At 44.3% G+C, this 13,964-nt stretch overlaps 1 protein-coding gene across 1 annotated transcript; it reads left to right on the top strand.

The window, feature by feature from the left end:
• Window positions 1–799: 799 nt before the first annotated feature.
• LOC119658414 lies at window positions 800–13,687 on the top strand. The gene is made up of 4 exons (XM_038065810.1): window positions 800–1,276; window positions 1,335–1,503; window positions 12,839–13,147; window positions 13,212–13,687. Exons 1-4 carry the CDS (start codon window positions 921–923, stop codon window positions 13,632–13,634), a joined length of 1,257 nt encoding a protein of 418 aa, XP_037921738.1. The 5' UTR covers window positions 800–920; the 3' UTR covers window positions 13,635–13,687.
• Window positions 13,688–13,964: the final 277 nt, after the last annotated feature.

Below are 13,964 nucleotides of genomic sequence, written 5' to 3'. Positions count from 1 at the left end.
ACCAATTCTATTTCCAGGAAAAACTTGATTACAAAACAAATATCTAACCTGAGTTAGAATCTTTTGCCGGAGAGCAACTCTAGTTGTTGTTTGGTAGTTACGCAAGATAGTCAATGATTTCGAAAAATTTATAAATAGTTTGCAGAGAGGCAAGAAGATTTCCGGTCTTTGTGTGATGATCATGAATGTTCGTGGACGTGGTACAACATATTCGGTTCCATCAGTTCTGTTGCGCTGAAGGCCTTCTCTGACTTGATCTCGTAGTTGGTAATTGTTAACTTTTGGGAACTGGTAAGTTCTTCCAGCGATCTAACTCGATTCAATAGTTCCATCCTTCTGTGAAATTTAAATCTTTTGAACATCCTTTCCCTCACATCCAATTATCCGACTAAACCATTGAAACTCAACTTCACTTTGCTACGGTCGGCATGAATATTCTTGAATGTAAATTTTGAATTGCGCAAACAAAATTCTTATGCATAATTATGCTATCAAGACGAGAAGCCAATAGCGAATGGATTTACCGCTTCTGTAATCACAATCAAACAATGAAATCTTCCCAAGCAATAGCTACAAATTTAAAGCTACCAATGCCAATCTCCTAGAATGATGTGTCTTTATAGTGACGAATGTGCTTGAAAGGATTAATTACGACGGACAGCCGATATAGCAGCCCAAGCGTGTGGTTCACTCCATTGACTACTTTAACTAGCCGCATTTTATTGGTGGATTTGTAATCAGCACTATCGAGGTTGATAAGATTTTGGAACATTTCGCAACGTTGGCCAATGGTTTATTCTGTATCGTTACAGTAACTTTTCAACCCGCTTGAAGACAGGTCCCAACTCTCTTTGTTGAAGCAGCAATAGATTGCGAGCTATCAATTTGATTCAATTCAATCTTTCGTTCCAGTTAAAGTGATGGGTTCTGAAGCTGAAGCCGATTTTGTTGTCCCGGACCACTTGACCAGGGAGGTGTTCCGGAAGTGCATTGAAAAAGACCTCAATGTGGATAATATTCAAATCGTCCACTTCGAAATAACTCCCGGGAGCAGCCCCGGCGACAACTACACAAGCAAAATATATAGATGCAAAGTCTTATATAACCAACCGCACACTGAGGACAAGACAATCCATTTTCTTGCTAAAAGTACGATTGTTATCCACCTTAGCGACGATTTTAGTCTGAGCGGGATCATAGAGAGAGAAATGAATGTTTACCAAGAACTGCTGCCAAAGTTGTGCAAATTTCTAGGAGGGACAATTGTAGCCCCGAAGTGAGTTCTATGGTAGTTTAAGAGATCATGTTTAAATCTATTATTGTATGTGATGCAGGTGCTATGACATCTTCACCGAACCAAATCGGTGCTTTATTTTCGAGGACTTGAAAGTATTAGGATACACTTGCGCCGACCGGATAAGCGGACTGAATGCAGACCATTTGAAGGTAGTGTTGAATAAAATCGCGAAATTCCATGCAGCGTCGATGAAATTACTTAAAGAAGTAAGTACTTACTAATAATTCCACTATAAGATTATGGATCCCCCACACAATTAAGAACGGAACATATTGAAACCGTTCAAAAATAATTAAATGTAGAGTTTTATCCAACACCATATACGCATCCCAACATCATCTTTGTCTTCGCTTTACAACTCTTAATTCTAATCAAAATTATGAAATGAGGGGTGAAATATTTAGTTTAGCAGAAGCGGTTACGAGTGCATTGGTACTGTCCCAAAAATACCTTATAACTTCCCTGCAGTTCATCCCACCTCGACGGACTGTTTCACTGGACAATGTAATCATGATCTGCATTTCATTAGATTCGATAAGGACCACAGAGCCTATCTAAATGAAGCACTTCAGAAATAATGGAAGCACATTAAATGTTTGAGCACTCATTTCCGAGGCAATGTGAATATTGGGAATAGCTCTCAGTCACTTCTACGGGCGCAACATTTAGTCATCATCATCATCAATGGCTCAACAACCGATATCCGACCTATACCCGCGTTAATAATGAACTCCAAACATCCCGGTGCGCCGAGGTCCACCAATTCGATATTCTTAAAACGAGTCTGGCGTCCTGACCACAGTAAATCTACTATAGGCAGTACCCACACTAAAATGATCCCACTTGCGAATGTTCTTGCAGAAGCTTATCTGTATGTACACATCAGAGACGCTAAACAAGGAAAAGGCATAATCTTCGTCAAATCGTATTGGTAAGAGAGAGATCGGTCAGCCTTCGCTATTCTGGTACTACTGCCATGCTCACCCATATAGCAAAAAGTTGTTTCATGTATTCACTTATACATAAGTACTCGCACTGATTTCCCCCCTTGAGGGGCAAGGGGGAGTGTGGTAGCTGTCTAGTATCTAACTCCATATGAGGCAGGGTCTGCCACGTTTCCTTTTTTCGACTTTCCGGCTGGATCATCCTCACCCATACGGATTAAGTGACCCACCGCAACCTGTTGAGCCGTATTTTATACACAACCAGACCCTCGTGGTATCGCGGTCAAAGGTACACAATTTTTCCTACTAAGCACTCCGGTCTCCCACGAATACATGAGAGATCATTGTCATGTGTACAAGACAGATGCGGAAAAGTGTAGCCTATGTGCCATCGTTATCGATTTGCCACAAATGAATTCCTTTCGGGGCTTCCCGGAAAGCCTGCACTTCTTCTTTTTCTTCAGCCTTTAAAGCGGGGGTCGGCTCGTGGTAATCGATTTCGCCATTTTGTTTTATCAGAAGGCTGATCTGGATGCAATCAAATCCCCTTTCCACTTTCAAATCCCCATCCACCGTATTAAGTCACCGTTGTTTCGGCCGGCCTATTGATCATTTACCATCGATTTCGATGTTCAGACCAAGTGAATCCTCGTTAACGCGAATTACATGACCCCAACATCGAAGACGACTCTCTCCCAATTTTCCACGACCGGTGCAACCCCATTTCGATCACGGATATCCCCGGATCAAACCAAAGCGTGTCACGCCACTAGTCCAACGCAACATCTACGCCTCCATTACTGCAAAACGTCGTTCATTGTCTTTTACAGTCAGCCAACACTCAGAACCATAGAGGGTGGCAGGGCGGACGCGGCCAGTACGATCGTTACGCTGTTTTATCGGTGGATTGATTCGCAAGACAACAATCAACGACCAATGTTGAGGTGCGATGGTCTCATAGGGAACGGCTTTGCAATCTGTGGTAAAATCGGTGGTAAAATGTCGGCGTTTTATGAGAATATAGTCGCCCTCCAAACTCCTTTCCCCGATGGCACCTGTTACTGTCTGCGTTTTCACCCACATAACCATTAAGGCCACCTACTATAATGATGTAGTCATAAGCAAGCACGTTGCAGGTCTTTGCATCGAGAAATTGCCAGAATGAATGAATAGTCCGATCAGCTGATATAATGGTGAGCTTCATCAGCCGGTCATCAAATCCTTTGACTTCTTAATGACGCTTAATGAAACCATCTGAGATGGCAATGCCAACACCGTATTGAGTGTGTGGGCTACCAAAATAGAGAAGTTTATAGCCATTTTTACTACGATCGCGTTCTATGTCGCAGCTTTTGACACCAGACACCGGGTTCCTTGTAGAGCGCAGATATCGATGCGCCTTTTCTCAAGGTCTCTTGCGATTTCTTCCAGTCTGGGTGTCAATATTTAGCGTGGAAACACGTATTTGTTTTGCCAAGAATCCTTGCCCATGCAAATGTCACAAGCATATGTGGGGAATGGCATAATGGTCCATTGAACCCCTAAATGTCCTCCTGAAAAGATAGCATAGAGAACATCATCGATAACAAGAAGAAAACATATTGGCGACAAGATGTTACCTGACCGACAAAGTTCATGTTCCCCTAAAAATTAACCGCAATGCCCAGATAACAACTATTAATTTTTGCGGAATGCAGTAACCATTTTACCCATGGGAACTGTGCCGTCTCCGGATGTAGCACACTTGAACCATGGTAAAGAACAGGTCCTATCTTTTCAGAACTTATGTGTGTCGCTGGTGGATGGTAATTCTGCTAACGGCAAACAAGCGCCGCAATTGTAGACCAGTGTTGAGAGTAGGCTATCGGAGATAGTCAATGAGCATCTTCTGGAAGGCAAAGGCAAAAAAGGGGGTATCATTCCCTGTCTCAAATCCTCCCAAGTGGTTCCTGGGCTCCACGTTATAGCATGCAAAGACCAATTCTCCTGATACTTTCTCGGTTCGAAGGTCGCTGAGATCAGCGACGCCTCAGAGGGAGTAAAACTCGAAGTCATCCCATATTACGAGATCCCCAGCAAACCGGCCGTTCGTATCTGGTTCCCGAAAATCCGCATCGACAAGGACAAGCTCGTCCAATCGCTGCGCACTCAAGGACTCACGATTTCCATAGTCAACTGGCTGATTATGAAGGAAGAGGAACGCCAGTCAAATATCCAACCTGGAGTACCTGGAGCGAATAGCAAAGTACGCAAGCAAATCACGCAGAACTCGCTAGTCCCTGATGGTCTTCCTCCTAGAACAAGATATCGACGTCGCATTCATACACATTCCAAAATAAATATTATAATTTATTTCACAGTACAAGAGACACTGATCGGGACAGACCTAGAGCATGTATCCTCGCCGAGAAGAGCCTACACGCTTTTCTGGGTCCGTACCTGAATGTCACCGACGTGGTCGTCAAACTGGAGCTAGCGGGGCCAGAGAATGTGTATATTTCCTTACATGGCTCACCACCGATCAGTTTCACCAGAAGAATTGCAACCCTTGCACTTGAAATCTCAAATGCGAAAGCCAATAAGATTGGCACGACAGACGAATTGGAGTCAAGGGTCGCGGCTCTGGAAAAAGCATTCGAAGCGGTCTTTAAAGTCTCGTACCCTGCCAATTACAACAAGAAGACACTGTCATTAAGGTAGAATGAAGATCTATTCAGCCTCAAGAAGCTGAAAAGAAGAAATTCCAGTGCAGTGGACTATTGTCAGAACATTGAAAGCGGCTGTCCAAGGAACATAGGAGCCCATGCATGCAGCCGGCCCAGCCGTACGAGACTATCAAATCGGCAACTACCGAGGCTAAAATCGACTGGGCTAAAAACAGCTTTTCTGCATATTACTCTCCGAACCCAGATGGACAGGCACTATGTCCTACTACAGAAGCAGCAAGAAAGGGTTGTGCCCTGGCTTACCGAAATTTACCAGAGCTGGATCCACATTCTAGGACAGGCGTGCGCATTGTTTTCATATAGGAACCCCGAAGGCGCGACTATGAATCCGCGAAAGACTTCCGACCAATAAACGCCACCTCTTTCGCGTTGAAGTTTCTAGAGCGCGGACTCTAGCTTACGGAGAGAACGCCTACCTCTCCATTGCTACACGCCTACCTCAAAGCAATTTCACAGAAACCGGCTTCCAAGAGGTACTGGCCCCGTTGATTGGTCACTGGAATACAAACAGTACACTCTAGCTATATTCCTGGATAAATGGATACTATCCATGTGTCCGGATAGCTGAGTGGTTAGAGCACAAGGCTGTCGTACGGAAGGTTGCGGTTCAAATCTCGCTGGTGGCAGCGGGATTTGTATCGTGATTTAACGTCGGATACCAGTCGACTCAGCTGTGAATGAGTACCTGAGTGAAATCAGGGAAATAATCTCGGGCGAACGTAATGCTGGCCACATTGCCTCTTTTAGTGTTCTGTAGTGTACCGCTACGGTCTTGAATGAAATGCTCTAACACACTTCAAAGCCCTGATCCAATATGGATTGTTCTGCCAACGATTATTATGATATTATCCCTGCTAAGGCCTAGGATAATCCAGTCTGATCTTAACCAGAACTGTGAGTAAAGGTAGTTCTGAAATCGTTTTGCAACAGGTTCTCTCACCAAAGCAATCAAAAATTCACAGCTTCTAATGCATCACACTTCTAAATATTAACCATGATGTCGGAACTAAATGTGAATTCTTAATAACCAACCAAAAGGGAAATCACTATCTCAGTGGGGTATCCGATGCTTGACGTGACTGTGACTGCTCCTTGAGCCATTCAGGCCACTCATACCCTGGTCACGCATCCCGTCTTCTTTTCCTAGCTTGGGACCATCGTTAGAGGGAGTTGTGCGATTTCACATATGCTTCTCCATGTGACCTAAAGGACGAAACAAGATCACATTCCTTACGCACTGAAATTTTCATCTAAGAATTTTTGAAAATTTAAATAAAACACTCGATTTGCTTAGTTTTCACACAACTTATGCTATTTCGATTCCTATTTGCTTATTACTGGCCGTTGTTGATGTTGCGCACGTCTATCCTTCTTGGTGGTTGAGACAGAAGAGACCGGCTTATTTCCATGCGGTCTTTCCCTGTCCCAACCAACGGCACTTTCTCACCGCTAGTCCTCCACTCCCGTGGCGAGTTCTAAAAAAGTGTAGAGTTCCGCGCCATCTATTTGTCCGCATTCGCAACATTCGAAATAAATTTCGAATGCTGCGAATCCTGCCGCGCCACAGAGTCAATCCACGATTTCTGCTTTTGCTGCTGCACTATTTCGTTCATATTACGTGAGAGAAGAATGATTTAATTTCTTTGCGGCGATATCATCTTGCTTTTAATTAGCCGGTATGTGTACAACCCCAAATATTTTGGCTTCTGCTCAATCTACACGAAAGCCTTTTCTACATAGTCTCCTTGTAAGTCTACAAACTTCTCTCGGCGATGCTCCCATCTCTTTAACCCGTCCAAATAGTACTCGGCGTCTTTCTCTGCAAAATAATTGTTTACGAAGGTGATGGCCTCCTCTTAGACGAAAATCTTTGGTCTCCAAGCGCAATTTTTAGATTAGGGAACAAAAAGAAGTTGCTTCGGGCTAGATCTGGTGAATAAGGAGGGTGGTCAAGCAGTTCAAACCGTAATTTGTGGATTTTCGCCATGGCAACCACAAAGGTGTGAGACGTCGCATTATCTTGATGAAACAGATTTTTTTTTCTCCACATGTGGCCGTTTTTCTGCAATTTCTGCGTTTAGCTTGTCAAGTAATGATACGTCCTGTAATGGTTTTTCCCGTTTGGAGATAATCGATTAAGATAACTCCATGGCTATCCCAAAAAATAATCGCCAATCGAACAAACACTTTTTGGCTTTGTTGAAGCCGATTCCCCCTTCGCAGTTCACTGTTTTGACTGTCTTTTTGTTTCGGGCGTATAATGGTGTATCCAAATTTCGCCTACAGTAATTAATGTTGATAGACCAGCAGCTTACTTCAAACTGCAATTTTATTTTGTAGTGTATATATATATATATATTTCGAGAGCAACTTCCCCCTTCATCAGTGCAAAGCTACTTGGCTAAGTAGTAGGTAAGTAAATGTATATATATATATACACTATAAAATAAAATTGTAGTTTGCAGTAAGCTGCTGGTCTATCAATTTTTGAATTAACTACAAATAGAGGACAATATCTAACATCTTAGTAATTAATGTATGCCAAAACTCTGATCTATTGCGCCTAAACTTTGCCAATAATGTTCATTCGAGCACGTTTTTGGTCTAACCTGAGCAAAAGTGGCACCCAACGCGCGGACAGCTTTCTCATGCCTAAATCTTCATTCAACATGTGACAAACACGTTCTTTTGACATATTCATAGCTTCTGCTATCGCTTTCACTGTAATTCGGCGGTCGATTAACACCATTTGGTGAACTTTAGCAATGTTATCATCAGTGGTTACAATTTTGGGACGTGCCTAACATTCATCGTCCCCCAAGCTTGCACAGCCACATTTGTGTTAACCTGCCCAAAATTTCACGGTGGTAAATGATGATGAAGAGTCCCCGTACACAGCGTCCAACACATCTTTAATTTGTGTAGGCGTATTGCCTTTGAAAAACAAATATTTAATGACAGCTCTATTTTTTCCATTTGCACAAAAACACATCGACTCACTTAAACGATTGTCAAACAAAAACTACGCGTCCAAAATGGCTGGAATTTTGGCGAGTATCAGTCAAAAGATTCGCAACCACATTAATAATAATAATAATAGTCCCAAGCCCGGTTGTGAAAGGACGAGGGATGGATAGCTTCAGTCTGAATGGCTGTACGCCACCGCAGCGTCTCAGGGGGTAGGTGAGGAAAGTGCAGGAACTTTGCAGTCTTGCAGATTACTCACTAAGGAAGCTATCTACACACCTGGCAGCTAGGGATAAAATGCACCACCAAAAATGAGAAGAAGGAGAAATTTAAGGTCCGGTACGGATAACCGGCGGGAGTCGTCTGACTTGGTGACTGGGTCGGGCTCTCGTAATGGACAGCACGGCGTCGAAACCGCTAGTCGTGGGGCGGTTCAACGTCTAGGTGCCACGACGACCAGGAGCATAGCTCCGCCTGCTGCAGCTGTTTCGCCACAATCTGTGGCGACCACTTCAGCAGGTTCGCGTAGGAAGCGGATGAAATGGACTGAAGAAATGAACCTCTTCATCATCCGCTCTTACTACGAAATAACGGCGGGGGCGGGTACAACATCTTACCGCCCCTTGTTGCACCAGAGATTCGTCGAGCGTTTCCCGCAATTCGCGCACGTGACTGTGCAGCGAGTCGCAGACCAGCACCGCTTTATTACTCGCAGCGACACAATCCCGGCCACCATCAGGGAACATGTTCTACTTGAAGTCATCGCGGAAACTGGTGACCGAGAGTCGATGGGGGCAGAGGCGGCGGCATCAACAACACCACGCCGCACTGTAGGTAACAGGTTCAGTACTCGCCGAAGCACTCTTCTCCACCGTCCAGCTGAGGTTTCCGCTGAGGTTCGGGACGAATTCCAAAGAGCGTGTATAGAATTCTCGGATATGGATCCTTTGCATAGACCAGGTATTCCCAGGCTCTATGCATCTCCAGCAACTCCGGGAATTCTATCTCAAATCAATGATGAGATTGTATCTCGACTGCGTGCTGATATGTCGCTGCTGCAACTACAATCACTTGTGTATTGTGGTGCAGTTGCGGCTATCAGATTGCACGCTCAGAAGATTCGCTTTCGCGTTATTGGTTTGAGTGACAAAAGAGATCCACCATGGAAAATTCGTCTGGAACGTCGGCGGGACTCACTAAGGCAGGACATTGCTAGACTGATTCAGATCAGCACTGGCAATGCCAGCCGACGGGTGAGAAATAAAGTGCAGAGGGTTTACCGGAACTATGCCATCCCCTGTGAGACACCCGTAGTTGAAATTCTGGACACACTAAAACAGAAACTTTCTGTTATTTGCAGTCGGTTACGACGGTATGGCGAAAGTTATTCCAGACGTGTCCAGAATGCAACATACGCGAGGAACCAGCGGAGCTTTTTCAGATCTCTCAACGAATCCCAACAGAGCGCCCAGACAATACAGTTCTCGGTGACGGAAGCGAAAGAGTATTGGAGTGGACTTTGGGGGTTACCTGCCCAGCATGCTGAGTGGATCACCGCCGAAGGCACCCGCCATGCCAATACACCTGGCATGAATTTCGCGGATGTTACCGAAGAGGAAGTTCGACGAGCCATAAACAGCTCGAAGAACTGGAGGAGCCCAGGTCTGGATCGGGTGCAGAATTTCTGGTATAAGAAATTTACCAGTGTACACAGTCGGTTGGCACGCAGTATAAATGAGGTCATGAGTCGGCCGGAGGAATTTCCACCTTTCCTCACTGCGGGGATTACCTACCTTATCCCTAAGAAGGACACGGTGCAGGATCCCGCAGACACAAGACCGATCACTTGCTTACCCACCCTCTACAAATTCATCACGTCCATTATTAGTGGAAGGATCAATGGGCACCTCGAGACCAACAACATTCTGTCCGAGGAGCAGAAGGGCTGCCGAGTTGGGTCAAGGGGTTGCAAAGAGCAACCCATTATCGACTCGGTAGTTGTAGGACAAGCAACTAGAGGTCAAAGAAACCTCTTCAGTTGCTATATCGATTATGCCAAGGCTTTTGATAGCGTTCCGCGTACCTGGCTAATCGAAATCCTACATCTGTATCGCATTGATCCGAAACTAATAAAGTTTTTGGCGACAGTCATGGAAGGGCGGGATACCACCTTATCGGTGCGTACATGTGAGGGTGCTAATACCTCAGAGCCCATCCGTATACGGAGGGGCATCTTCCAGGGGGATTCATTGAGTCCTCTTTGGTTTTGTATGGCACTGAACCCCCTTTCATGGCTACTGAATGATGCTAGAGGGCATGGTTTTGCAATAAAGTATGGCCTACGTGCTAAGTGCGAACTGACACACTTGATGTACCTAGATGACATCAAGCTGTATGCTGGTACTGACAACCATCTTAGAAGTCTGTTGTTGCGGATGGAGTTTGGATTAGACAAGTGTCGAATCCAAGCCATCCGCAAAGGTCATCACGAGCCGCATGCCGGACATAGCATTGGTGACCTCCACATCGAAGCCATGACCGAGACAGACTTCTACAAGTACCTAGGAATTCTGTAAGCAACCCATGCTCGAGTTGGTGATCTGAAGGAAGCTCTGCTGTCTGAATTCCTGCGACGTGTAAAGCTGGTGCTGAAATCGCATCTCTCGGGGAAGAATAAAATAAGCGCATTGAATGTATTCGCTATCCCTTCACTGGCTTATTCATTCGGAATATTTCCGTGGACGAAGACCGATCTGGAAAACGTCCAGTGGCGGATACGGACAACTATGTCCAAATTCCGAATGCATAACCCAAAGTCTGCCGTGGAGCGGATGAACCTGCCTCGGGACATCGGAGGTAGGGGCGTGGTTGACGTGGCGGCACAACATCATCGCCAAGTCGACTCACTGCGCGCTTATTTTTACAGTAAAGAGCAGGCGAGCCCCTTGCATGCGGCTGTCTGTAAGGCAGACTGTGGACTGACTCCACTTAACTTGAAGGATCGATCTTTCAACCCTCTGAGTGGGGTGAAGTCGCACCAGGAGCGGATCGAGGAATGGAAGTCGAAGGCAATGCACGGTAAACACGTGAATTGTCTTTGGCAGCCATTTGTCGATTTGCATCTGTCGAACAGATGGCTGTGTGCTGGGGAGCTCTTTGCTGAGACGGAGGGGTTCATGTGTGCCATTCAGGATGGCGTGGTCGCCACCCGAGCTTATAAAAAGCTCATCATGAAAGAACGGGTGGAAACGACGAAATTTGGCGTCTCGAACGGGTGGTTGTAGTTCCCATAATATTGTCAGCTACAGGTATTGTACCTAAATCCCTGACGGCTTCCCTTGATGTCCTGGGACTTTCGCACAGTCTGGTTCAAACCATACAGAAGTACACCATTCTGCATACGTGCTCGATGTTGCGGGGAGTACTCGACGGATTCTCCCACTAACCTACCACCGGCCACCACCACCAGTGCCCCTTTAGTTTTTAAGTAGGTAGGATCGTCCGAGCCTAAATGCTTGGCACTTAGTCCTAATATTAGGTAAAATCCGGCATCTGCCGAGATTGTGATAACTCGGAAATAATATTGGATCAGGGCCTCAAATTGTGTTAGAGCACTTCATTCAAGATCATAACGGTACACTACAGTATGCTGTAGGATTCAATGTGGTCAGTATTGCACTCGCCCGAGATTATTACCCTGATTTAACTCAGGTACTTATTCACAGCTGAGTCTACTGGCATCTGACGTCAAGTTGCCACCAGTAACATTCGAACCACGACCTTCCATACGACAGCCCAGCGCTCTAACCACTTGAGCCATCCGGACAAGCAACCACATTCCCTAGCTTTCATTGACGAGTGCTGCCATCTTCACGGTGAGGTCGAAAATTTTTAAGACCACCAATGCCAAGTTAAAGAGGATACTTAATTCTACCGTGAATGCTACCGTTAGTAATCAGGCTACTTTGACAAAGGTTCTATAGTAATGTTGGCCTGATCAAGCTGACCAGTCTTGTTGGCATGTTGCATTCTCTCAGATCTGGTTTGGTCTGGGTGGGTAGTTTACAACAAGTTCTATTTGTGCAAAGGCAATATGAATACACATTCCCTTTCTCTGCAGTTAGGTGTCATCGTTGTTTACAGGCAATTACCATGTGGTTTCGATACCATTGTCGCATGCGAGTCAAGTCGGTTGAGAGGTGCATTTGGTATCATAAGAACCGAAGTATACCCATCGTCTTCTTCTAGAACCGTTGTTCAATGCGTCATTGAGAATAATCATGCCAATGTCATTAGCATCCGGCGTCAGAAGCCCTCTTTCCTCAAATTCAGCCGTAGGTCGTGTTGCACGGGTGATCGTTCAGAAATTCTAACAAGTTTTCCTGATTAGCTTTCGTGTGACAGAGGCTTGAATCAAACGCCTTATCTATATGGAGGAAAGCAACCTAAAAAGCCGATGTTTCTCCATGACTAGTCAAACGACGTGGGTTTGCTTTGCCTGTGCTTCCACTGCCTTGGTTGACGATCATTTCAGTCAAATCTCAGATGCGCAAGAATCTTCATTTTCTGGGATAACAGACGAAAATGTCTGTAGTCTAAACCCCCTGCTTGACTGTCCTTTTTCTTGAAAATTGATTGTGTTGCACAGTCTTATCAATTAAATTTCCATCTTCCCCGATCACGCGATTGAGAAATTCACTGAGCGAAGATGGGCTCTAATTTCTTGCTTTTCAGAGCGTAGTTGTAATATCATCAAGCCTTGTTGCTTCCCAGTTTTCGCTTGTTTGATTACCTTTATTACTTCTGTGCCGCAGTCGCATTTCAGCAGTCCTTACAGTTATAAATGAAAAAATTGTTCCGTTGATATTAGAATTCTGTGTTTTCTGTTCTGTTTTTTATAACAGGAACCGTCAATCGAAGCAGCATATCCTATAGGATTCATCAATGAAATATCAATGAAAGAACCAGTCTTCCAAGGATTTTACAAAAGCAATTTGAAATTGGCAGCGGAAATAGTGAACACAATTCCAGGATATGAACGTTTTAGTGCGAAACTAATGAAAGTCCACGATAATTTCGTAGATATCGCTTTAAAAATGATGAGACTCGATCCTGTAAAAGACACAAAAGTAATGAATCATGGCGATCTATGGGTAAATAACTTCTTATTAAAATATAATGAACAGACGAAGGAACCAACGGATGTAATCTTTGTAAGTTTAGAACTTCTAGTTGAATTCTGCAATAGATGAAACCCTTGTTTTGGACAATTTTCAGGTCGATTATCAGGGAACGTTTGTCAATAGTCCTGCGATTGATATCAATTATTTATTTAGCACAAGCGCACAATTGGATCCCCTTCGCCAGAAGCTGGAGTTGATTGAAAAAGATTATTATCCAGTTTTTGTGAACGAACTACAAAGATTAGAAGTAAAGTCGGTGCCTTCCTTGGAGGATATATTGGGACAAATTAGATCACGGGAGATGTTCAGTATTATTAATCTTTTCGCAATTCTACCCTTGGTATCTATAAATAGAGAAGAGTCCAAAACAAGCGACTTCACCCAATTTCTAGATGCAGATAAATCTAAACGAAAAACGTTAATTGGAATGTATACTGATCGATTTATGGAAGCTATGAAATTCACTTTGAACAACTTAGAAGATGTAATTGATGAAACAATAAATGAATATTCTTGATTTACAGCAGTGTATTATCATGTATATGGAATAAAAAATTGGTTGATACGAGAGTGAATCGTTTAAATCTTTATAATTCAAAACAAATATACTTTTAAGCGTTGATGACCACCAAATTAATTGAACTGGAATTGTATGTTTGTTTTAGAAGGGATTCCATTGGAAGTGTCTATTTTTTTTTTATGGATGGAGGTGGAAATCTTAGAAACACGCTGCTGCGCCAGGTTGCAGCAGTGTGTGGGATTCGCACCCACTAAAACCACTCCCACTCTTCCGCCCCTCCCTGCGGGACCACCGTGAAGTATTACTTCGCGGGGGAGGTTCTGGTTC

This window comes from Hermetia illucens, chromosome 5 (genome assembly GCF_905115235.1).
Source record: "Hermetia illucens chromosome 5, iHerIll2.2.curated.20191125, whole genome shotgun sequence".
In the NCBI taxonomy this organism is placed as follows: Eukaryota; Metazoa; Arthropoda; class Insecta; order Diptera; family Stratiomyidae; genus Hermetia; species Hermetia illucens.
This window is presented reverse-complemented; position numbering and strand designations above follow the sequence as displayed.